Genomic DNA, 26778 nt, shown 5'->3' with positions numbered 1-26778 from the left:
TCTTTGGATATCTGTTTTAACTATACAAATATTTCCAAACTGAGGACTCCCGGATTCACTCTCCTCTCCTAGGGAGAATTGGCGATGCAAAATTGGAGAAAAAATTAGGAGAAAAAGTGGATAAAAAAAAGTTTTTGAATTGGTGTAGCAGCTTTTTTTATAGTTCTTTTTTTTGTATTGGCGTTCCACTCAGGGACCGAAACTAAAGCCCGCCGCCCGCCAGGGGCGGTCTGTTTTTACCTTTGGCCCATGACACTTAGAGGGCTGCCCGCCGTGTGGCGTGTAGACGTGTAGTTCATAAGCAGGCCCCTAAAAATATTTGTATGCGAACGGTAAAAATCAATTACGCGCACGCTGTGCGAATACAGATTATAGCCTCTCTCGTCTTTTTTTCCCTCCGCTGCGAGATCGTTAAAAAACTACAAGTCCCACATTGCACTCAAGCCAACGGTCCAATCACAGTAGAGTGAAGTGACTGGTTTCATGGGAAATAAAGCAAATGACCAATCGGAAGCTCTCATTTTTCTTGTTTACTTCCTGAAACTCCGCGATCAGGGCTCTCGTTTTCCGAGACACCAACTTATTATAGTCTCTCTTACCAATAGCAATATATTTTAGAACACCTAGATTTATCGATAGCAATAGTAATATAACATTAATGCAACAAAACGAATGCCTTGCTTTGTTAATCATAACGTTGATGCAGTAGCGTATGTCGGTGTGTTGGCTGTAACGGACATGACAATAACATAACGTGTACACATTAAAATTGCGATAATCTATTCTAACATTTTCAAATCGATGCAGTTGAATTTCCCCCTTAGGATCGATGCATTGTTACACCCCTACACCAAAGTCACTGGCCCACTGTGTATCTGTGTGTATAATAACTTGGCTAGCGTTATCAACAGCAGAGGTGGGCAATGGGTCCAGCTGCAGCACCGGAGTGCAAGCGATGTGATGTAATTGGCAGACTCGACTGTCAATCAATGGTCTACCTGACACGCAAACTCAAACAATGTTTCTGTACTGGAGGTGTGATTGATTGATTGATTGAAAACTTTATTAACAGATTGCAGAATGGGTACAATACAGTACAGCTCAATACACACAATTGTTAAGGGGATGCAGACCAGAGAAAGACTTTCGTCTTGTTTACATCAGGGTCCCCATTTCAATTAATCAGGAAAGTGTACAGTATTTCAATAGGCAACCCTGAAAGGATTATTTTTCTAGAAGAGCAACACAGCCAAAACAGACAGTGGAGCTGTTTGCAGATAGCAAGCATTTTGACTTATTGCGTGGTGGCGATGTCTCGCAGATAATACAACTACAAGTATGATTATATAATATATATTTTATTTAAAAAAAAATTGTATATATAAAATATATATTGGCAGGTAAGAAATATGCTTGGCGGGTAGACTCTTCCCATCTACCCGCCACTGGCCGGTGAGTCAAAAAGTTAATTTCGCTCCCTGGTTCCACTCCATCCATTTCAGGTGGTGGGTATCAGGGTTGGAAATAAAATTCAATGGTTTTTTTTTGTCCCCCTTAATTGATTTTCGGGGGCTTTTTTTTTCTTTTTTTCTCGGGGGCACAATTTGTATAATGAAAATTAACATAAAGATTATAAAACATTGTTGACACTTTTTTTTACAGTCTTCGTCCCTATGTTTGATAACGTAATGTTAATGTCTCCATATATAGGGCTCTACGCTAACCTTTTTCCCAAGGAGCACATGTGCTCCTAAATAAAATGTTAATAAATTAAATCTAAATACAAATTTAGGAGCACACAAAGAAATTTAGGAGCACAGTGACAATTGTTCAAGTAACACACACACACACACACACGATGTGTGACATGGCTTGGTTTCATGTTTTGAGGTACCTTCAATTATCTGTAAATAATACATGCATACTCTATCTAAATAGATTAAATATCATTGTCCCTGTCCTGAGGGCAAGTTGTGTTGTTGTCTTGATATATCTACAAATAGCAGACGAATAGCCGGTTGCCTCTGGATCAATGAATGTCTAATATTGAATAATATTATTAGCTATTTTATTTTTAACATCCCTAATTCCAACAGTCAAGAGGCTTGTTTCAAATTGATACATGAAAAACCCCACACACGCAACAACATCCACCTCAAACACAACAAAAGAACAGAGCATCTCATGAACTTATGTCATGGACTCTATGGACTGTCAGCTGAACTCTCACCAATGCATAGGGAAATAGTCAGACATCCCAGAATTATTTCATAATACAAGTTTTTAATGGACGTTTGGATTAAAATCATCCCGAAGACAGCACTGGAACGTTTGTGAGTATAGGCTCTGGCCAGATCTATCAGTGAAATACCGATACGTTGCGCGCTCAGCGCTGTGGAATGAAGGAAATGCGCATCGGGATCGGATTTGGATGTTATTCTTTGAAGTTGTGTTACAAATGGAATGGTCTTTCCCCGCCGAACACAAGTTACTTAACGTTACACAGGTCGCGCTATGCAGATGCTTAGCTTGCTAACGTTAAGATAGCAGTGTAACATACTTGATGAGAGCAGAGCTATCCGTCTGTCTGCGTTCGCACCGCTCAAGTACCCTGTAACACGCAGCGGGTCCCGCCTCCCTCCCTCCTTGCAACAAACCTTGCATTCCACCCAAAAACTGAATTTCAGTCCAGTTTCTGAACTATTAACAGCGGAGCTGTTTTGTAATCTTCACTCGTCTCGCACACTGCAAGTAAATTATTTTTCCGGTTCGCACACGCACATATTATTAGGGGCAAATACAAGGGAAATTCTCGCACTGTAGAGCATATATATATAATTATATATATAATTAGTAAACTGTCGGGGGCTTTTCTTGCCCGCCTTAACTGATTTTCGAGGGCATTTGGTCAATTTTCGAGGGCATTTTGCCCCAAGCCCCCGTTAATTTCGAACCCTGGTGGGTATTATCAGGGTATTATCAAGCTAATGCCAGGCATCACAAGGCATCTAAAGCTGCTTTACTGAGGCAAGCTGATCACACTGATTTACTCCACCATTACACTTCTCTCTCTCCCCTCCACACAATGAGACACTTACAGCACACAGGCACTCTGTGGTTTGGAGAACAATGGCTGAGAGCTGCATGATGAGGGCAAAACAGCTATATTGTCCCTATGGATGCATGTATATTTCTGGCTTGTTAATGGGCCAGTTCTCAGCCACTGGAGGGACCGATCTAACTGGCTGATCTCTGCTCCTAAACCTGATTACATAGCTCCTTCTGGACCTCCTGTCATCTTTTTCTTCTCTTTCTCTCTCCCCCCTTTTTTTCAGATTCCTTTATTTTCACTTATTTCAGTACTTTACAGCAAAAGTGAATCTATTTATTGTGGTCCCTCGCAGCTTCCAATAATAATTTTAGCATAAAATAAGATGACTAAAATAAAGATTACTTTATACAGTTCTGTGCATTGCAGATCAGGATGTAGATATTATACTATGAAATTTGAATATGTACATTTCCAAAAAAAAAACTCTCCTGCCTACAATCTCTCCTCTCCTCCTGTTTATTCTACACTACCGTGACGCTACCAGTAGTTCATGATGTTTTTGGTGTCAGTTTGTGAAAATATTGAATAAAAAGCTCTTCAACCCCCCTTGCCCTGTGTTCAGAGAGGCTGCCTGTCAGAGATCACTCACATAGATGAGTGGGTGGGTTCATGGAACACTATAGCATCTTTTAATGTCTTGCACGCTCATGAGTGACACACACACGCATTCACTCTTTCTCTCCAGCGCTAGCTTTCCTGCGGAGCACCTAGGGGTTGGTGGATCGTGTGGGTGAAAGTCTGTCCTCTGTACTTGTGATCTCTGAGCTGCTGCTGCCAGCCACACTGCCTGCTGGCACGGCAGGGGACCTAGCCTGTTAGGAGCCAACGGCAGGGGGAGAGAGACATTAGTATGAGGGAGGGAGAGGGACGGAGGGAATTTAAAGTGTGCAGTGCGAGGTGAGCAGGCATAATGTCAAGCTCGTCCTGGGGCAGCTCTCAGCCTGTGAGTGCCGGGTTCATTTGAAGCTCCTGAGTGTTTTCACACTTGTGTATTTAGCTGTTATTAACTGATTCATTAACACAATCGATGCTTTGAATCAATTTGGGTATTTGTGATCGCTGCTGGCGCTACCGGCAGTTTGGTTTTCAATATGAATAGTCTCTGTTGGAGCAGGCCATCTATTTGAACTTAATGTTTAGTTTAGTGTGCGGTGTGGGTTGATGATGGTATTATTGAAGGGCCCGGGCCGGCTGGGTTTTTGAACATTAACATGTTGATTTCCTCACTATTTGTACCGACCGAAGTAAGACTGGTAGATGATTAGATCTCATCAGTGGAGTTGAGACTAGCTCCGTATCCATGGATGGTCTGCATCGGGTGATTTGGACTGAAAAGCACGTTCAGAATCTATATTCTTACGAGGGCACTTTTGTTTGAGTGTTGCTTAATAGTGTCAAGTGAGCAACTAGTTTAGTTTAAAAGAACAGATTAGCCTACATTTTAGTTAATTTATCCTTGGAATTAACTTCGACATGTCTGAAACGTCTAACCTGTTTTGTAGCTGCATTTGGATTAAAAAGTATCTCGATGAGAGTGATCAGTTATCTATGGTCGAACCATTCCTAGTTAAGAAGGGATATCCTCAAAGGTCCAAACTGTTTCTATCTTGTCATTCTATATAGACCATACATGGGCGAAAGTGGCTCAGGAGGTAGAGTGCTCGTCTGGTAAACGGAACTCCCGGTTCAATTACGGCTCCCAGGCAACGTGCAAAGTGTTCATGAGCAAGACACTTAGCCCCTAACTGCTCCCGGTGAGCAGGTTGGCACCTTGCATCGTTATCTCTGCCGTCGGTGTGTGAATGTGGGTGAATGTTAAAAAGCTCACAGCATGAAGTCACACAAATGGCCCATCCACAACATCTCACCAACTTGCAGCGAGGTGCTCCATTGTCGTAATAGATGAGAATGAGCCCTTATAGGGCTGGGTGATATGGCCAAAAATTATATCACGATAACTATGATAGTCATCATATAATCATTACAGAAAATGCTGGAAACGCCAGAATCCTCTTTTCCACTATTAATGTACTACTCAACACTGCCCCTACACCTCCTCAGTCATCAACGGTTAAGTGTGAAGAACTTGCACTATTCTTTAACAACAAAATAACCTTGATCAGGGCCAGCATTACTCATGATGGAAATAAAGTTGATTGCGGCAAACCGTGCAATGTAACCATGAGAAGTTTCACATGCATCACATTAGATGTACTCTGCAAAACTGTCTCAGAATGTAACTCCTCCACCTCAGACATTGACCCTATACCTACAGCTTTCTTCAAACGGGTATTTAATAGTGTTTCAAGCCCTGTGCTAGATATCATAAACACTTCCCTTAGGACTGGTATTTTCCCGGATGCCTTTAAAACAGCAGTTGTAAAGCCATTACTAAAAAAACCTAACTTGGATAGTAATGAAATGGCAAATTATCGTCCAATATCCAACCTACCATTCATTAGTAAAGTACTTGAAAAGATAGTTTCAGTTCAAATAAATTCCTTTCTTGAAGAAAACAACATCTTAGAAGAATTTCAGTCAGGATTCAGAAAATATCATAGCACTGAAACTGCCCTCACCAAAATAATCAGTGACCTCAGACTAAACTCTGACGAGAATAAGATCTCCATCCTTATCCTGTTAGATCTCAGTGCAGCATTTGATACAATCGATCACGATATTCTAATCGATCGTCTTGAAAACCATGTCGGTTTCTCAGACCATGTGCTAGGCTGGTTTAAAACATACATCAGAGGGAGGAAATTCTATGTTAAACTAGGAGATCACATGTCTGATATATACGACAACAACTATGGAGTTGCACAAGGGAGTTGCTTAGGTCCTTTACTCTTCTCCCTTTACATGTTACCGCTGGGTGATATCATCAGAGAACATAATGTAGATTTCCATAGCTATGCGGATGATACACAACTGTACATATCTGCTGAACCAAATGATACAGCGATTAGCTCCATTACAGACTGCTTACTGGCAATAAATAAATGGATGAGTAAGAACTTCCTGAAACTAAACGAGAACAAAACTGAAATTCTAATTATCGGCTCCAAAACTAAAAAAGAAACATTAATAAAGAACCTGGGGGGACTAACCCCTTGGATCAAATCTGAGGTCACTAGTCTTGGGGTTGTCATAGATTCAGAACTGAACTTCAATTCTCATATTAGCAAAGTGACGAAAACATCGTTCTTCCATCTCAGAAATATAGCAAAAGTACGACCATTTATTAATCAGAACGATGCTGAGAAGCTAATTCATGCATTCATATCTAGCCGGTTAGACTACTGTAATGCACTTTTCACAGGTCTCCCTAAGAAAACCACAGAGAGGCTTCAGCTAATCCAAAACTCTGCAGCCCGACTGCTAACTAGAACCAAAAGGAGAGAGCACATTAGTCCAGTCTTAGCCGCTTTACACTGGCTTCCTGTAACATTTAGAATTGACTTTAAGGTCCTTCTCCTTACAAACAAAGCTCTAAATGGACAGGGACCTAGCTACATCGCCAACACTCTAATAAATTACACACCAGCAAGAACACTGCGATCATCAGCTGCTGGACTACTAGAGGCTCCCAGAAGCAGTCAAAAGAGGATCGGTAATGCAGCCTTTATCAACTATGCCCCAAAACTATGGAACAAACTACCCCAAAACATCAGGGAAGCCAACTCGCTAGACATCTTTAAAAGACAGCTTAAAACCTATCTCTTTGCTCAGGCATTTCACTGATAGATATCTGCTACCACCTAGTGGCAAGAGGAAACATCAGGGATATCCTGACACAACTTGTATTTATTCTTACCCTGCCTACTCTTTTATAGAGCCATATGAAATCCGCGATCACGGAATCGTGGAATTGAGCAATAAAAATGGAATTACCTGTAAAACGTGGAATATTGCAGAATTTGCCATAATTTGGACTGTAATTCCGTTTTCGGGATAACGGTGGAACGTTTGGTGCAAAGCAAACATGACCGGGACGCTAAAGCGTGTTACACCGCGCGCGTCACTTCCACACTGCTTCACAACAACACAGCAATGTCCAAGCGTGTAGCTGCTCCGGTATTAACAGCATCCAAAAAGCTACGAAATACCACACTAAACCCTAAATTCAGAGCAGAGCAGTATCCTAATGACTTTTATGCCTCCGGTGATAAGGTGTTTTGCTAATTCTGTCAACGTTCCGTGGACTGGACCCGCAAAAACACTTGCGACACTATTGTGAAATAGCTATAACGTTAGGTCATGATAGCTTCTAGCTAAATCTAGTGCACCCATCCATTTGTTTAATGCAAACGATTGTCATTATACACTGCCCTTTATAAACTAAATACACTTAAATAGCTATGTAACGTTATAGGACTATAGATGGAAATGATAGCTTCTAGAAGTTCTAGCTAAATCTGGTGCACCCATCAATTTGTTTAATGCAAACGATTGTCATTATACACTGCCCTTTATAATCTAAATAAACTTAAATAGCTATGAAACGTTACAGTACATAGGACTATAGATGGAAATGATAGCTTCTTGCTAAATCTAGTGCACCCATCCATTTGTTTAATGCAAACGATTGTCATTATACACTGTCCTTTATAAACGAAATAAACTAAACTAAAGGTGCCTAAATTATGCATTACTATATTTCATCACAATATAATAGATATAGCTAGGTTACTGACATTGTCATTGTGATAATGTCAGTAGTAGCTAGCTGTATCTATTGTTTACACTTGAAATATGTATTTTTATTTTGTCACAATATTAATTGAAAAATATTGTGTAAAATTGAACTGTATTTCTGAGTTGCAGCACTTAAAAACATTAAATGGACTGTTATATCTTATTCAATTGTGGACATTTATTCATTCCCACTTATTAGACACTATTTCTGATGGTAACATGAGCATAAAAAGCAAAATACAGAATTCTGAAATATTAAAACGGAAAAAATGGAATTTGGGAAAATAATAAAATGGAATTTGGAAAATAATAAAACGGATTTCATATGGCTCTACTCTTTTACACTGCCTATCAAATTCATGTGTCGGTTATTGCACTTTTTACTTCTTACTGATTATTTTTAAACTGAATCATTTTAAACTATTCTTATTATTTGCAATGCTAGCTCATGCCTGTTTTTTTTTTTTTTTTATGTCCGTCGGTTAGTGCTGTAGCATTGTAGTAGAACCAGGTTAACTGTGTCCTGGCTGTAGTAGTAGAACCAGGTTAACTGTGTCCTGGCTGTAGTAGCATTGTAGAACCAGGTTAACTGTGTCCTGGCTGTAGCATTGCTGTAGCATTGTAGTAGAACCAGGTTAACTGTGTCCTGGCTGTAGTAGAACCAGGTTAACTGTGTCCTGGCTGTAGCATTGTAGAACCAGGTAAACTGTGTCCTGGCTGTAGCATTGTAGAACCAGGTTAACTGTGTCCTGGCTGTTGTAGAACCAGGTTAACTGTGTCCTGGCTGTAGTAGAACCAGGTTAACTGTGTCCTGGCTGTTGGTAGAAACACTATGCTTATGGCAGATCAATCAGCATGGATTGTCTGTAAACTTTAATACATGGCAGTTTGGTTTGTTAGAACAGACTGTAATCTTATGCTTATGGCAGATCAATCAGCATGGATTGTCTGTAAACTTTAATACATGGCAGTTTGGTTTGTTAGAACAGACTGTAATCTTCACTTGCTTATGGCAGATCAATCAGCATGGATTGTCTGTAAACTTTCACTTGCTTATGGCAGATCAATCAGCATGGATTGTCTGTAAACTTTATGCATTGTTGTCAATTGCCATATCTTGCTATGCTCGCTCATGCCTGTATTTTTTATGTCCGTTCTATTTTATAATTTTTATTTTATTTTATTTTATTTTTATTTTACTATTTTTAAACTGAATCATTTTAAACTATTTTTACTATTTGTGTTACTGAAAACTGTAAGCGGAGAGCCTATTGGGATGCTAGATCCTAATGTGAAACACTGTGATTCTACCTGTCTATCTTTTTATGCTCGCTTATGCCTGTATTTTTTATTGTTGTGAAGCACTTTGAACTGCAACCTCTGTATGAAAAGTGCTATACAAATAAAGTTATTATTATTATTATTATTATTATTATTATAACAATATCGATAATATATTGTCGGAACAAAATTTACTTTTTGGCTTACCAGCCAAGGTGGCTGGTAGATAAAAAAAAACTACCAGCCAGGCAGATTTTACCAGCCAAAAATTAGAAATAGCTTTTTAATTTATCGCCATGTGTTATTATTACTATACAGGGCTCTACGCTAACCTTTTCCCCAGGGAGCACATGTGCTCCTAAATAAAATAAAAATTAGGAGCACACAAAGAAATCTAGGAGCACAGTGAACATTTTTCAAGTAACAGATTTTATTAACAAACTATTTATTACATGCATATTATAGGGGTGGACTGTATAAACGGTATACGGTATAAACGGTATTAATTTGCTCTACGGTATGGATTTTGAATTTGCCCCTAAAAATTGATAGAATTAGTCATAGATAATAGATATGTGCAAACTGGAAAAGGTTATTTAGGAGGCTTCGCGCAGTGGGCGTGTCAACACGCAATTGTCATTTCATAATAAACACATCACCGCGGCGCACAGCAAGTTTCAATTTCAGTTCCTGGCATTTTAACCAGTGGAGAAAGGTAAGAGATGTCCCTATCGTTTTTCTTATATGAATTATTCTACGTTAATAAAACATACCTGGTGATCAACTACAGTTTGCTGTAAACATTATGATATGCGTGTAGTGTTATGATAACGACGGCTGCAGCGGGAGCCGGGAGGACGGCGGCAGCAGTGGATTCGCGAATAGCATGCAGCTGCAGAGCCGCAGAGCCAGCGGCGCTTTCAGGTCAGGTCCGCTCAACAGCGCCCCCCCACCCAACGGCTGAAAGCTGTGACCAGACCTGAAAGCGCCGCTGGCTCTGCGGCTCTGCAGCTACATATGCTTCTAGCAAAATCCAGCATCCTGCCCGGCTGTTTGCAATGGGAGCAGCACGGACTCGGGACTTATTTTATCTGGAATATAATGACTTTATACGCAAAAGTTGCCTAGTTTTAAGTTAAAATATTATAAATCTACATGCCTTGAGGATGTCATTCTTTATATAGCCTGCCTATCAGGCAAAAAAAATTATTCTAACGGAAACACTGATACCGTGATATATACCGTTACCGTCCATGCTTCAAATTATACCGTGATATAAATTTTAGACCATACCGTCCACCCCTAGCATATTATACTGTGCGTGCGTGTGCATACTAAGGGTCAACATCTGTGCAATAGCACATACCACCAAAATCACACATTGGCCCATGCCTACTAGACACAAAGTGTAACTGAGGGGTACAATTCCCTGACTGTATTGATAAGTATGGTATCATTAAACCACTACCGTCTTATGTACATTCCTACTGGCCATACAGTACACGGGTATCTAATGATGAACACTTCCCACAATGACTCGGTTCCACACAACTGGATTTAAGTATTTATTAGCAGTAATGATAGTACATAATATACTTTACTTTAGATGCGCTTATAAGGCAAAGGAATGTGCGTAGGCAAATCAATAACGTATGTCCATTCTCATATTACGCAGGAGATAATAATACAACCTGAATCTTAGGAATTATATCTATGGTACTCTGGTAATATAGCGGGAGATACTGGTAGGGTCCCCCCGGTTGTAAGCCAGCAAGGGTAGAGGATTTGTCGGTAGTAGAGTCTGGGTCAACGATGATAAGGGGACTCCAAGTACAGGAGACGGTGCAATAAGATCTTGATCCGCAGACGAATACAGCTGTTCTCCGTAGCATGCAGCTCCACATGGAAGAAAGCTAGCCGGCCTCAGGCTTCTGAGAGGCGGACTCGACGTGGCTCCTCACAGGGTAAATCCCACACAATTGTGGGTGTCGGCGATTCTCCGCTCCATTAATTACAGGACCAAAAGCAAATATAATCCAGCCGAAAAGGGCTATGCAGTCGTCGGTAGGTTATCCAGTGTACATAATCCACACGGTCCTCGTCTAGGGCCCCTCGGGTGAAAGCGCCATGGTAAGCAGCCCAGCCTGGATAAGCACTCTAGCTGGTACGAGGAAACGTTGGTGATGCTGGTCACTGTAGAACGGTAGCCGCACGATACACTATACACAAATAGACTATTACTGACTTAATAGAATCGGTCGAACTCGACGGTACAGCGTTAAACTCTGACACTTCAGTTATTAATTCGCACGCGGTCTCAATGCTCTATTTGGGGCCAAACAGGCCATACTTCACCGCACGTTGTATCGTGGGTGAGGCTTCAACTTATTGGGTAACTCTACTTCTGTATTCACCTGCGCCGTATTTATACGTTAGGTGAACAAACTAGTACCAGCTTTATTCCTGTCTCATATCCTTGCGCAGAACCGTTCATGTCCAGGCAAGTCCCCGGCGGTGACTTTGAACCAGACCTTGGAGGTATGGCAATGGCGCCTGTGGACCGCTGTCCAATAGGAGAATGAAATATTATGGTCTGTACTAGGCTAAAGGGATATTCCGTGTATATGTACAAGGAATATACAAGGGATATCAAACGATATACAAATATTATGCAATATATATCAATCAATAAATATATATATTCGGTTTAATCTGATCCTTCGTAACACAAAGGATATCGGTTGTCAAGCTGCTTTTGTATGTTGTACTGTTGTCACAATACCAACATTTTGACTTTGATACTGATACAGATAGGAAAGGTAATGGAATATATTATTAGATGACAGAACATGGAAAATTCTTTATACAATTATTTAATTCATTATAATTTAAATGCTATTGAATAATAGTTAATCAATAGTAATTAATACAATTATTCTGTTACAGCTACTGAGCTATATACTATTAGCTACTGTCCATCAATATCTTCCTTTTGAATTAAATAGGTTCAGGAGAGAGATGGATGGAGGGAGGGAGAGAGGGAGGGAGAGGGAGAGAGGGAGAGCTAGCTCCCTTCCCTCACTATGCCTCTGAGCGTCCCCAGTAGTTAGCGTTAGCAGGTTAGCTTAGTTGGAGTACTCAGTTAGCAGATAACATTACAGTAGTTATTGTTTCTTAGCGTGACATGGGTATAACTGGCGCGGATGCAAATCATGTTAGACAATTGGAACTGCTGCTCGCAGAGTTTCCGTTGCACATAGAAGCAGATTCGAGATGAGTTGTTAGAGCTGATCCACGCTGCTCCATCTCTATTATGAAATGACAATTGGCAGTTGACACGCCCCCCACTACGCAAGACTATTACTTGCACACTGTGCTCCTAAATGATTTGTCCGGTTCGCACAAACCTATTTTTAGAGGCAAATGCGAGTGAAATGCTCGCACTGTATAGCCCTGATATAATACTCTAATATGCTCACATGGCTCCCAATTATTTTACACGCCAGAGTGGCTGAGTAGCCTCTGTAATTTACCAGCCAAAGAGGAAATCTACACGTCATTGGCGTTTGGCGGACCGCTTATTTTGTTCCCTGTATATTGTTAGTGTTACAGCCCCTCACACTCCAGTTCTCAGGCTGCAGCTGGTTTGAAAGCGAAAGTAGGCTTCTCTGCTGGCTGTTGCGCACTCTACCCCCTACTGTCGGTCTGGGAGGGCGGAGACTATCGCATGCTTCCTCCGACACATGTGTAGCCAGCCCACCGCTTCTTTTCACCTGGCAGCGCGGACTCTCACTGGGAGAGTAACGTGTGGAAGGTCACACTACCTCTCCCAGATCCTTCCCTTGCTGTGCAGGAGCCCCGACCGAACTGTAGGAGTTGCTGTTTACAGCGACCAGAACCCACCCACGCCGGCTTCCCACCCACCCGCTAACACTGCCAATTGTGTTAGTATGGACAGTCGGCCAAGCCGGAGGCACCACGGCCGGATTCGATCCCTCTGGCTCTGTGGTGGTAGACAGACGCTTAGTCCGCTGCGCTACCCGGCCGCCTTCAAACTGTATTTTAAATCAAACGAAATAAATTAGGGATGCCCCGATCGATCGGCCAGCGATCGGTATCGGCCGATATTCAGTATAAATATGAGATCGGTGAATTCCGATAATGCTTTATTTTCGCCGATCGTGAAAACCGATCGATGACACGGAAAACATGATCCAATTCTCAGTGGAGTTCTCACTCGCTCTTCTCACAGCCACACAGCTGCTGCCTGCTGCACGTCTTGCCCCTCCTCCTCCCAGACCTGTCATGTTATCAACAAACCCTTCGGCAAGAGTCGAGTGCATGAGCACCGCAGAGCTCCTCTTTCAACATAACAAGCGTTAAACAAAATGGCCCAGTCATCTATTCACTTTTGTTTAATACATGAGGCGTTGTCTAATGTTATCTAGCTACTGATAGCTCCTGATATCAACGTGACAGTTTGGCATTCGTTTTCGCAAGTGCTGGGTAGCGTTGGCTAACTAGCTATCGCTTGTGAGCTACCGAGCTAACGTTACTGTTTAAACAAAACTACACAGTCAACTATTCACTTTAGTTTAATACATGAGGCGTTGTCTAACTGGCTAGCTACTGATAGCTCCTGATATCAACAAATGCGCATTTCAGTTTAAGAATGATAGGGATGCGCCAGCATGATACCTCCGTTAGCATAGGTAGCTAACGTTAGCTCACGTTAGATCACTGTTAGATCACAACGAAATGATCCAGTAAACTAAATAGTTCACTTTATTTTAATACATGATGCATTGTCTAACGTCATCTAGCCGGCTAGCAGTAGCTACAGATAGCTCCTGATATCAATGTCTATATAACATAATTGACTTTGTTTTTGCAGCTGAACATTGGCTAATTAGCTATCATGCTTCACATCTTATACGTTTCAGACCCTGTTGAACTATCGCTCTGACTGGGGACGCTGAGGGCAATGCTGAATGTGATTTGACCAAAGCAGAGTATACACACAGACAGTGGAGCTGTTTGCCGATAGCAAGCATTTTGACTTGTTGCGTGGTGGCGATGTCTCGCAAATAATACAACTACAAGTATAATTATAATATATATATTTTATATAAATATATTTTTTAAAGTATATATATATATTTTTTTTTTATATAAAACCAAAAACGATCGGTATCGGCCGATATGGCTCATAGACGATCGGTGATCGGTATCGGTGGCAAAAAACTTGATCGGGGCATCCCTAAAATAAATGGACAAGAGAAAAATAAATCTCAATTTGGTCAGTATTGTCATTTGGACAAGCAAAGCCATTACTATAAGTTGCAGGCAAGAAAGAAAAGTCTGTCCACTATCTCTGGTTTTAAAACTGCCCTGTTGCAGGTAAAAAAAAATTAAAAAAGAGTATTGATTTGTTTAATTATCAATCGATATCGATTATTAAAATATATCGCAATAATCGTTTTATCGCCCAGCCCTAGCCCTTAGTCTTGTCAGTGCTTCAACCTGCTGTGGTGGATAAGCCCTCTAGGCCTTCCAACCTCATCTGCCTCAGTCAATGTGTTCATATTTACATTCCTGTTCATTATTTATTTTCTACCGCCTTGTTCTTTCTCCATATTCTTCAGTCCTCCCCTCCCTTCTTCCTCACCCAGCCCTCTCTTCTTCCTCTCACCCAGCCCTCTTCTTCCTCCCAGTCCTCTTCTTCCTCCCAGTCCTCTTCTTCCTCCCAGCCCTCTTCTTCCTCCCAGTCCTCTCTTCTTCCTCCCTGCCCTCTCACCCAGCCCTCTTCTTCCTCCTCTCACCCAGCCCTCTTCTTCCTCCCAGTCCTCTCTTCTTCCTCCCTGCCCTCTCACCCAGCCCTCTTCTTCCTCCTCTCACCCAGCCCTCTTCTTCCTCCCAGTCCTCTCTTCTTCCTCCCTGCCCTCTCACCCAGCCCTCTTCTTCCTGCCTGTCCTCCTTTCCCTCACCCAGCCCTCTCTTCTTCCTCTCTCACCCAGCCCTCTCTTCTTCCTCCTCACTCACCCAGCCCTCTCTTCTTCTTCCTCCTCACTCACCCAGCCCTCTCTTCTTCCTCCTCTCACCCAGCCCTCTCTTCTTCCTCCTCTCACCCAGCCCTCTCTTCTTCCTCCTCTCTCACCCAGCCCTCTCTTCTTCCTCCTCTCTCACCCAGCCCTCTCTTCTTCCTCCTCTCTCACCCAGCCCTCTCTTCTTCCTCCTCTCTCACCCAGCCCTCTCTTCTTCCTCCTCTCTCACCCAGCCCTCTCTTCTTCCTCCTCTCTCACCCAGCCCTCTTCTTCCTCCTCTCTCACCCAGCCCTCTCTTCTTCCTCCTCTCTCACCCAGCCCTCTTCTTCCTCCTCTCTCACCCAGCCCTCTTCTTCCTCCTCTCTCACCCAGCCCTCTCTTCTTCCTCCTCTCTCACCCAGCCCTCTCTTCTTCCTCCTCTCTCACCCAGCCCTCTTCTTCCTCCTCTCTCACCCAGCCCTCTTCTTCCTCCTCTCTCACCCAGCCCTCTCTTCTTCCTCCTCTCTCACCCAGCCCTCTCTTCTTCCTCCTCTCTCACCCAGCCCTCTCTTCTTCCTCCTCTCTCACCCAGCCCTCTCTTCTTCCTCCTCTCACCCAGCCCTCTCTTCGTCCCGCCTGTCCTCCTCTCACCCAGCCCTCCCAGAGACAGACTCATCCCAGTCAGGTCTTTATCTGAGCTTCCACAGGGCAGATAAGGATATCTGCAGCCACGGACTGTGACATTTCCTTTTCTTGCTGCAGATTAGAGGGAGAGAGAGAGAGAGAGAGCGGAGAAAGATGTGTTTTAACTTACATGGAGGTAGTGGAGTGCTGCAGTCAAGAAACCAGTCTCCTTTCTCTCTTAGCGCTGTGCTCATCCCTTTCTCTCAGTCTGTCTGTCTCTCTCACACTCACTCTCACCCACCCAGTCTATTCTCTCTGGTTTCTGCTTGCCAGACGTCCGGATAAGAAGCTGAATGGAGACATTCATTCTTTCCCCAACTCTTGTGTGTGTGTGTGTGTATGTGTGTTTCTCAGCCCACACTTAGGTGTATAGACAGACCTGACAGTCAAGTGCTGTGTGTTGAAAGGGTTAGACTGCTGAGTCAGTTCCTGGGTGATACACTAGCGCTGAGCTGAGAGATGGTGGAGGAGCACAGGTTGTGTTACTGCTCACAGCCCTTCATATAACCCTCTTAACACACACTAGTGTTGTCATAAATATCCAGTATATATTTATACTGAATATTTCAAACTGTTTCAATACTCATTTGCCACACCATTCATACCCATCGTCTGCACCTGCATTTTTCTCACTCCTGACGGTGACACACATACTAGGTGCTGTCGGTGGGTGCTACACACAAACCACTGCTCAACAGTCTGGTCTCCTTTCTTCCACTTCACTTGAAAATAGTTTGTGGATCTTATCTGCTGTTGGCTTGTTAATAAACAAGGAAATGGGAAGGATACACAGGGCTCGAAATGTAAATGTTTACTTGGTAGCACCAGCTAAAATATAGTAGAACCCACCAAAATGTAAGGAGCACCAACAATATATATGTAATATTTTTTTTATTGATAAAAAAACGACTATATAACAGTACTGTAATGCAGTAAAACAGTGAAAGTAGCCTTAAACTATAGTATAGGGTAGAGTGACCTAGTAGTGTAGCTTATAGTGTAGACTAGGCATGTGCCGGTATGACATTTTGAGGGTACGATAACCTTGGGCAAAAATACCACGGTTTCACGGTATTCGGTACATAAAAAAATTGGCAGCCCTAATTATTACTGGATTAAAGTGGATTAATCTTTTGTGGTGGCTCAACATAATTCACACACGGAACTATGTGTTGGTGATAAGGGTTCCGCACGGACCATTATTGTTTGTCGGACCACATTGCTGTCGGCAAACAAGCTCAGTGTCAACCTAGTGTTGACGTTGAGATGATGTTAGCTGCTAGCTGGCTACCCGAATCCACAACAGCCAAGCAGCCAACCGTACAAAATACAGTCTCAGCCAATCACATCGATGTCTACAGTTAGTTAACTCCACTCCATTGCGAATTAAAAGGTAGCCATTAGCCAGCCAGCACAGCCCGTATTAGCAAGCTAACATTAGCCACCCGAATAACGGTAGCTAACGTTAGCCACAGCTGCAAAACTAATTTCAATTATGTTATGCGCTATCAGTAGCTAGCCAGCTAGATAACGTTAGACATCGCCTCGTGTACTAAACTAAAATGAACAGTTTACTGGGCCATTGTTTAATTGTTGCTTCAGTGATGTTAAAAGAGGACCTGCACGCTTGCTATCTTCGGTGCGAATGAGGCGGGGAGGGGCAATGAGGGTGTGTGAGCGTGTGTGTGCGTCGACTTAACCAATCTAAAATCGGCATTAAAGGTAAGAACATCAAGCTCACTTTTGATTGGTTAGAATCGTCACTGTCGATTCACATACTGAGTGACTTAGCGAATGGACAGAGAAAGGGATGTTCGGGGAGGGAGGAGGAGGTTGCACGAATGCTCCCAATTATATTTTGAGATACAAGATAGATACAAGCGTTTTATTTGTCACAGCATACAGGTATACATTGAAATGCGGGGGGTCTCACCCGCAACGATGTGCATAATGCAAGTAATAATAAGAGTCCAACCAATAGAGCGACATGGTGCAATAAACAAAGTAGGCATATCGGTATCTGTACATGAGCTATTTACAGAGCATGGTAGGACATGCTAGGTCCTGTGGCAGTGCAGTACACTGTTAGCTACGGATGAGGCATTGGGTCTTTATGTACAGATTGCACAGATACAATTTCAGTCGCATATGCAACCAATTCGTTCGCAATTTCAAGCCCTGATACATTACTAGCAAGCCCATATACAAACGATGCTACAGAGCAGTGCCAAACAAGGCGGGGTGTTAATGCAACAGATTTAGCAAAGCACCCAACGTTCAAGGTCCGACACACCAAACTCTAGTCAGTCTATAAAGAATTTCAAGATGTGTCACAGCTCTGGTTTCAATATCACTGAAGCATTATGTCTCAGATCGCTAAGCTTACTCCTCTCACGGAACATGCAGTACACCTCTATAATAAAGCCTAAGAAAGTGATGCATATACATTTCTACTTAATTTCTAAAATTATATAATTATTATAAAAAAGTTTAAGAGCTAATATAAGCAAAAATAATGTATCTTTTCTAAATATGGTGATATTCCTTTTTTAGTATAAGAGATGGAAATTAAACCAACACTCGCAGCCTACCCTATATATGGATTTGAACAACAAAGTATAATGCAAACTTGTATGAAGCTAAAACTGCACACATGGCACACGTGTGTATGGCTCGTCTAGGCTAACGCTTCCCAACTCCAGCTAACTTTCCTTCCATTCCTTTGCAGTTTTTTAAGGTGAGACCTCTCCGTCTCAGTCTCTCCCCCTCCCTCTCTCCCTTTCCCCCCTTCTCAGTCGTGGCGTTCTTTCTCCCCTGGGTGGACAGCTAGACAAATTATTTTGTCGGAAGCGCGAGGCAGGGGGGGTAATTTTTAGGTGAGCGCAGCGCTTCAGAAAAGACTTGTGAGGAATTTTTTACGGTGCTGAAATTAGAGGTTGTCAAATGTCGCACGTCTCCACTGATGCCCCGGCTTGGCCTCCATATGGTAATGTGGCATTTCACATGGAAGGAAATGGGATGGAGGGGTGGTCGTCACGTGCATGTGTTCCACTTCATTCTTTTGTGGATTGGTCACATTCAGATGGATCACATTCTTGGCTGGATTGGTGTGTGTGTGTTAATATGTTTTATGCACCTTGCCCTTTTTTATGTCTTTGTGGGTTCATGTATGCATGTTTGTTTCAGGACACTAGCAAATGATATGACATACCTTCAGGACGTTGTAGTTTCTCTAACATTAGAGGTCCCACACGCCAGGGCTGCTCGATTATGATATTGAAATTAGGGATGGGCATTTTAAAGAAATCCAGATCGATTGATCGCATGCTATACTCTATTGATCGTGTATTACTCGAAAAGGGGGGGGACGGACGGGGGACGTAAAATGTTTTACTTGTTTTTGTTCATTCACGTATATATGTTTAAGGAAACCAACAAACGGTAGAATCTTACACATACATGTGAAAAGATATGTTAAAAAAATCATCATCAAAATTAATAATTTCGATATTTTATTTCGCTTTTACTCATAGCTACGAGTAATTGATTATTACTCACGCCCATCCCTAATTGAAATCACGATTATTAAAAAAAATAACTATTGATTTGACGGGCGCAGCACACAGCTGTGAAGGAAGGGTGCGCTGCATTTACAAAACGAGACCAATTGAGAGCAACACGCCATGCAGCATTTTAATAATTGTATGTCTATCTTATTTTCATGACTGTGGGAAGCCAACATTGTAATTTGAAATTGAAACTTGATTAATCGCCCAGCCCTATCACGCAGACATATTCCCTTTAGTGGCCAGTTCAACAGGGTGTTGTGTGTGCGTGCGTGCAGGCTGGGCGAGGCTGTGGAAGCTAGGTGCTTTAGTCAGTGGGGATGAGATATTCCATAATCCACAAATCTAAACCCATCCTGTTCTAATGAGCATTTCTGGTTTTCTTCTTGGCTTGTCCTCCTGCTCACACCCGCGGCCCCAGTGTAGAGTTCCACTCCCTATAGCCCCTGTTCATATAACTGCAATATGGGCCGAAGTCAAACGAGCGGTGGGAACGGATATGTAATATGTCTCCTTAGGGCCCGGGTCCACCTATCTCATATTTATGGGCGCCAGCGCTTTTTTTCAATGTATCCCAATGGGGAGGGAGCGTATGCGGCCGCATGCGCCGCCTATAGGAAATGCGCTGCAGTCGGCTTCTTTTTTCAGCTTTTTTGTGCGGCCGCACACAGCGTTTAAAGATGAAACTTTCTGAACTTTCCAGAGCGGTGCGCTGAGCTCATTTTCAGACAACCAATCACAGCCATTCATATCTACCACTCTGTTTGTAACCTGACACCGGAGTTGCCTGCCTGTCTTGGCTGTCTAGTGTCTACCCACAAGAGACGGGCCATTGAGATTTGCGACAAAGCACTTAATACACTAATAATAATAACTACACGAATACACTACTAAAAAGCTAATAAAAAGCAAAGGGCGAACTGTGGTGTCAGGCAATAACTATATATATAATTAATATACAATAAAGTGTATTAAAATATGCTATGTGCAAAACCGCGGCAGGAAAAAACGATAAAAAGATGGCTGTAGCGGTCATCTACAAGATGCGCTTCATGCCAGCACTACCGGTGCACTGCCAGCGTTTTTGTGAGATGGGTGGACGGTATAAACGTATACGGTATGAATTTGCTCTACGGTATGGATTTTGACTATACCGTGTAACCGGTAGATAGCAATGACGTCATGTAACCACAGCGCGACTATTTCACTCGCATTTGCCCCTAAAAATAGATAGAATTAGTCATAGATAATAGATATGTGCGAACTGGAAAAAGTTATTTAGGAGGCTTCGCGCAGTGGCCGTGCCAGCCCCTACCGCACGCATGTAAACACGGGTCTAGTAGTCTAGTGGGACGGGACACGGGAGGACGGCGGCGTCTGCCTGAGCTAACGTTAGCTTAGCTACCGTTACAAAATGACCCAGTCAACTATTCACTTTTAGTTTAATACATGATGAGGCATTGTCTAACCGAACGGTATCTAGTCGGCCAGCTACCGATAGCTCCTGACATCAACAAACGCTCCACAAAGTCTAGTAGAGACGTGTGTGCTACCTGTTAGCTGTTAGCTCACGTTAACGCAAGTTAGTTCACCGTTCAAAACGAAATGTCCCATTGAACTAAATAATTCACTGAGGCGTTGTATTAACGTTATATATCCGGCTAGCAGTAGCTACAGATAGCTCCTGATATCAATGTCTTATAACACTGATTCGATGCGTATTCGAGCGGAGGGCTTGCTGAGCACAGTTAAGTAACGTTATACCAATAGGGTCCAGGTGCAGCTCCGGAGAATCCTGGCCGTAGCTGGAGGCTACTAGAGTACACACAGACAGTGGAGCTTGTTGCGTGGTGGCGATGTCTCGCAGATAATACAAGTACAAGTCTGATTATATAATATATATATTTTATAAAAAAAAAAAAAAAATTATATAAAAAAAAAAAAAAAAAATTTAATCAAAAACAATGATACCGTGATATATACCGTTACCGTCTATGCTTCAAATTATACCGTGATATAAATTTTAGACCATACCGTCCACCCCTAGGTGGACGCATGCCCTTACTGACCCTCCGCTAGATGCAGGGAGGATGAGTTCATATGGTATTAAGTGGGTATACCGTATAAGTGTGTGAGTGAGATCTGCTCATGTGGTTAAGGTTAGAGTGGGAGCTCTTAAGTGGAATCTCTTCTTCCCTTGTTTGTGAGGCTTGATGTGTCTCCCTGTTCCCCCAGTCTGCACAGCTGCTCACCAGATGTGCGTCTGTGACCCCATCCATCACTGTGCTGTCGATACTTTTATCTGGGGACCCTGAGTAAACACAACTCGATCCGTGTCGAATCGCACCGTTTTTTCTGTCCTTTCTATAGCAGTAGTATATAGGTTCACATTGATCCCAAATCATATCGTAACCACTTACATGAACTGTGCATTCAGAATGTCTTCTTTATAGGGGTGTAACGATGCATTGATTAATCGAAATGCATCGATTCTAATGTGTTCGATTCGATGCATCGATTTGAATGTTAGAATCGATTATAATCTAAATTAATCTAAATGTAAAGACTTTTTTTCTTTTTTTGTGTATTGTTTTTATTTACCTATAGTCCATTCATGCTGAGTGAATCAGTTCCCCCAGCCACATTAGTGTATTCAACATTCTTTGGGGAATTAACTGATCCGAAAATTTATCGAATCGTGGTCAAATGAAGAGATTTCATGATGCATTGAATGATGCCTGAAGAATCGTAATCTAATCGTTGTGAGGTTGAATCGTTACACACCCCTACTTCTTTATTAATCTATGAATGTATTCTGCTTGAACAATATAATTGTTTTTTTTTCACAAGCAAATGTTTTGTGGGCTAGTCAGTTCTAACGTCAAGAGAGACTGAAAACTAGATTTTGTTTGAATTTCTAAATGTATTCTTAAACCTTTTTTGAAGATTGCTTCCTTCTGACAAAGAAGAGGGTGTGGTTTGAGGTCTGAGGTCAATTGTTATACATGACGTATAGTTCTTTCCTGCCTTGTACCTTGTGTTCTTCTTGCCCAGAGGGGCTCCGGTGTTCAGGGTCAGACCTGAATCTCTTGAGGGCTCCAGTGGGAAGCGGGGGAGGGGGTTAAATGGAGCCCCAGGCTTTCTGAGAGGCCCCACAGGTGGAGACCCCCCCCCCCCCCCACACACACACACACGCATTCCATTTGATTCCATTCCACATGGCCTGACCAGTTGCTGTCTGTCGGGTTATTTTATTTCATAGTCACACACTCTCCATCTGTTCCTTCATTTCTTGCTCTTTGGCTCTGGGATTGTGTGTGTGATCACTGCACATGCGGGAAGTCGGTTAGCGTGACCGATGAGTGTGTCCTCTGCTAAAGGGTGTTACGGCTGCAGTCGTCAACCCTCATCACATTGCAACACACACACACACAGTATGTGTGTAACTCTGGGCAGGATGAATGAGCGCCTTGTCTCTCCGCCCCGTGGGACTACATTCCTCAGCGCTGTGTGTGTGTGAGAGAGAGGGAGAGAGAGAGAGGGATTTGTATGATTTAAGGGTGAGTGCACTTGTGTTAAACTTCTTTCCTTTTTTAGTGACTCAAATGGAGAAGCACTTTTGTCTCCAGTTTTTTGGGCAGCAGTAGTACACTGCATAGATTTCTGTTGGAGAATAGAGCTTTTAACATGAACATTTAACTTATTAAAAAAAAGATGTTTCATCCCCATGTACTTCTTCACCAAGTATTTGACGTGTTATTCTCCATGTTGTGTTTCAGAGATCAACAGAGTTCGTAAGGACATGTACAGCGACTCAGTCAACGGCCTGATGGACAAACCCTCCCTGGAGCTGCCGGAGCCACAGGGACCCATCGTACACATGAACGAGAAGCTCTTTGTGCCCGTCAAAGAGTACCCAGACGTAAGGACCACACACACACACACACACACACACACACACACGGATACATCAGAGCATCAGTACCAATGTACTTACTTCATTAACACAGTTTGAGTAATATTAATATATTCATCCTTTTAATGTCAGTATTGGATCCATGCACCTTGTATCAGTCCAACATGCACAAGCAAGCGAACAAGTAGTCTGTTACCTTGCCCTTGGCTGCGTGTCTGGGTGACGTGGCATCACTAGCCTGATGGGTGCTGATGGTTCAGCAATCTGTCGGCACTGGGGACAGTCTCTTTCTCGGTTTCTCTCTCCTCCCCCTCTCCTTTCTTCTTTCATCGTATGCCAGTGCTGGAGTGGTTAATTACCGTATGCCAGTGCTGGAGTGGTTAGTTACCGTATGCCAGTGCTGGAGTGGTTAGTTATCGTATGCCAGTGCTGGAGTGGTTAGTTATCGTATGCCAGGGCTGGAGTGGATAGTTATCGTATGCCAGGGCTGGAGTGGATAGCTATCGTATGCCAGGGCTGGAGTGGTTATCGTATGTGTTGAAATGTTTATCCTTGCACCTCACAATAAAAATAAGCTATTATGATCTGTGTGCACCGGTGACTTTTGTGAAGACACTCACTCTTGTTACAACTTTAAATGGACTTGTCAACCGAATCAGGGTGAAACTGGGCTATTTATTCATCCCACCCATAGAAATCCACTTTCTATTGACTGTTTATTTACTCCGCCAGTTTCTCTGTGCGTAGCGTGTGTACCAAGTTGTTAATCTACCACCATGGCATGGCTATATCAGTCAGCAGGCTAAATCAGTCCTGGCCAAAGGAAAGCACGGTCAGCTGTTTACAGGCAAGCTTGGGGGCAGGTGAGGGTAATAAACAGGAGGAGAGGGCAGTGAAAACTACTTTTCCATAAATGCCCAGGATGTAGAAAATAGAAGCTAGTGTTCAATGAGTGCTGCCAGAGGGCCTGGTGGACACATGAGACTGTCGGACAGACAGAGGGGCAGGGCACAGGAGACGGTCAGACAAACGGAGGGGCAGGAGATGGTCAGACAGACTGAGGGGCAGGACACGGGTAGGGCTGACCTTCGTTTTTTTTTTTTTTTTTTTTTGAATTCGAAGCTTCGGGGCCAAGATTCGATTTTAATTCGAAGCTTCGAGATAAAAATATATATATATATATTATAATTAAATTTTTTTTTTTTTTAATGTGGGACTTGTACAGCACTTTGTTCAACTTTGTCAGTGCTGTAAAGTTTAAACCTTTTTAAATCTTAGACAAACAAAACACTTTGCTTTCATGAAATATTGTAAGCCGTCATTTGAGGCAGCACAATGAACACATCTGTCAGTGCAGAGTCCGACAAATGTAGCCTATATTTTTCAGTCAGTTCGGTCTTTGTGTGCCAAACATTATTTAAGGCTGTAAACACCAACACCGTAAACTTTTTACATTTTTTTAATAAATGAGAAGCATGTTTAGATTTTTTTGAGTGTTAAATTTTTTTTAATAAAAATGTACGTATATCGAACCGAACCGAAAACCGTGACCCCAAAACCGTGATACGAACCGAACCGTCCATTTTGTGAACCGTCCCACCCCTACAGTTTATCATAAAAATGCAGTGCCCCCGAAATAAAAAAAAAAGCCCCCGAAAATCAATTAAGGGGGGCAAAAAAAGCCATTGAATTCTTTTTTTAATTTCTAACCCTGAATCAAAGACCCCAGCCACCCAAACAACTGCCTCTTTGAACTTCTGCAGTCAGGCAAGTAGGGCTGCAACGATTAGTCGACATAATCGACGATGTCGATTATGAAAAATCGTTGACGAGATATTGTTGCGTCGATTCGTTTTTTTTTTTTTTGCTGCACTACCTATCTTTGTGAAAGTGGCTTCTCAGCTCTGGTCCAGCCAGCTGAAGACTTCTTAGCTTAACATAACAGACAGACAGTAAGTTTGGGGGAACTAATGGGATAACTGGGGATGTTGTTTGGTCCTGACAAGAGTCTCAAAGCAACTCTGAGGTCATGTTCAATGTCCAATCTGTTCCTCTGCTCTGTCTTCAGCTGGACCAGAGCTGAGAAGCCACTTTCACAAAGATAGGTAGTTAAAAAAATCCCCAGGCCGCCTATTCTTTAATCCCAGCCGAAGAGTGCTGCAGAGTGCTTCCGCATTTTCCCTGATTGGCCGCTCTGCCGCGGCATTATGCAGCCGTAATCCCCCCTCTTTTAACATCGACGGTTATTTCAACTCGTTCGCCGCCTTGCTGTGGAGCCTGCGGTGCGTTGGTGACGAGTTCGAATCACTTCAATTTTTTTTTCTTTTTTTTTTCTTCCGTTTAATTAATTTATCATCTCTCGCTATAAACGTGCATTCTTTCGCCGGTTAAGTTTAGGCATTCTTTCGGAGTTGGTTAAGGTTAGGGTTTGGTTATGGTTAGGGTTAAGTTTAGGCATTCTTTCGGAGTTGGTTAAGGTTAGGGCTGGGCGATATGGCCAAAAATGATATCGCAATATATTTTGGCTATATCGCGATACACGATATATATCGCGATATTTTTACATTTCCTCTAAATCACTTAAAAATGCTTGATTTAACCCTTTGATGCATACAGTCACGCCAATATGATGATTATAATAAGTCCCTGCAACATATGTTTGCATTATTAAACCATGAAGATGCTTTAAAAAATAATTTAATAAATGTACTAAGAGTAGTCTACTGACACACTAATAAAAAAAATTATTTACATCTAAGACAATTTATATAAAAACTCTTGGGTGCCTAAGACTTTTACACAGTACTGTGTTTTCCAGGGTTAGAAATTAACATTTTTTTTCAAGGGCTTTTTTTGCCCCCCTTAATTGATTTTCGGGGGCTTTTTTTTGTATTTCGGGGGCACTGAATTTTTATGATAAACGGTAGGGGTGGGACGGTTCACAAAATGGGACGGTTTGGTTCGTATCACGATTTTGGGGTCACGGTTTTCAGTTCGATATATGTTAATTTTTATTAAAAAAAAATTTAACACTCAAATCTAAACATGCTTCTCATTTATTAAAAATAAAATAAAAGGTTTACAGTGTTTACAGCCTTAAATAATGTTTGGCACACAAAGACCGAACTGACTGAAAAATATAGGCTACATTTTTCAAAGTATTAACTTAGTGCAAACAAACAATATGCTCAGCCAGCACTAGACTTTCCTTTCTTTAATTCATATAAACACACAAAAACAATGTCAACCATGTTTAAATTCCCTGATTGTCAGTTCTTAATGGAAAGATTCGTTTTCTGCTTGAAATTATTATGTTTCTGTCTACATTTATTTAGACTAACATTATTTAAATATTGAGTGCAACTGTGGTGGATTACGTAATTCGGTGAGTTGGAACTATCTATGCGTTGGCGCCGGGTCCCCACGGACATTTTAGCGTCACGGACCACCAGCTCAGACAATGTTATCAGCTCCGGTAACGTTTAGGAGGAGACGTTC

The 26778-nt window shown here is 42.3% G+C and overlaps 1 protein-coding gene across 3 annotated transcripts in view; it reads left to right on the top strand.

Moving 5' to 3' along the window:
- The window catches only part of qkia (QKI, KH domain containing, RNA binding a), a 165761-nt gene that overhangs the window by 45052 nt on the left and 93931 nt on the right, over positions 1-26778 (top strand). For all 3 annotated transcript variants that reach the window (XM_084310862.1, XM_084310861.1, XM_084310860.1), the window contains exon 2: positions 23144-23286. In XM_084310862.1, the coding sequence (XP_084166988.1) occupies positions 23144-23286 (143 nt within the window). The remainder of the gene's footprint in view (positions 1-23143; positions 23287-26778) is intronic.

Source organism: Notolepis coatsorum, assembly GCF_963971535.1.
Source record: "Notolepis coatsorum genome assembly, chromosome: 3".
NCBI classification, from domain to species: domain Eukaryota; kingdom Metazoa; phylum Chordata; class Actinopteri; order Aulopiformes; family Paralepididae; genus Notolepis; species Notolepis coatsorum.
The sequence above is the reverse complement of the archived record's forward strand: the minus strand, read 5'-3'. Positions and strand labels throughout refer to the sequence as shown.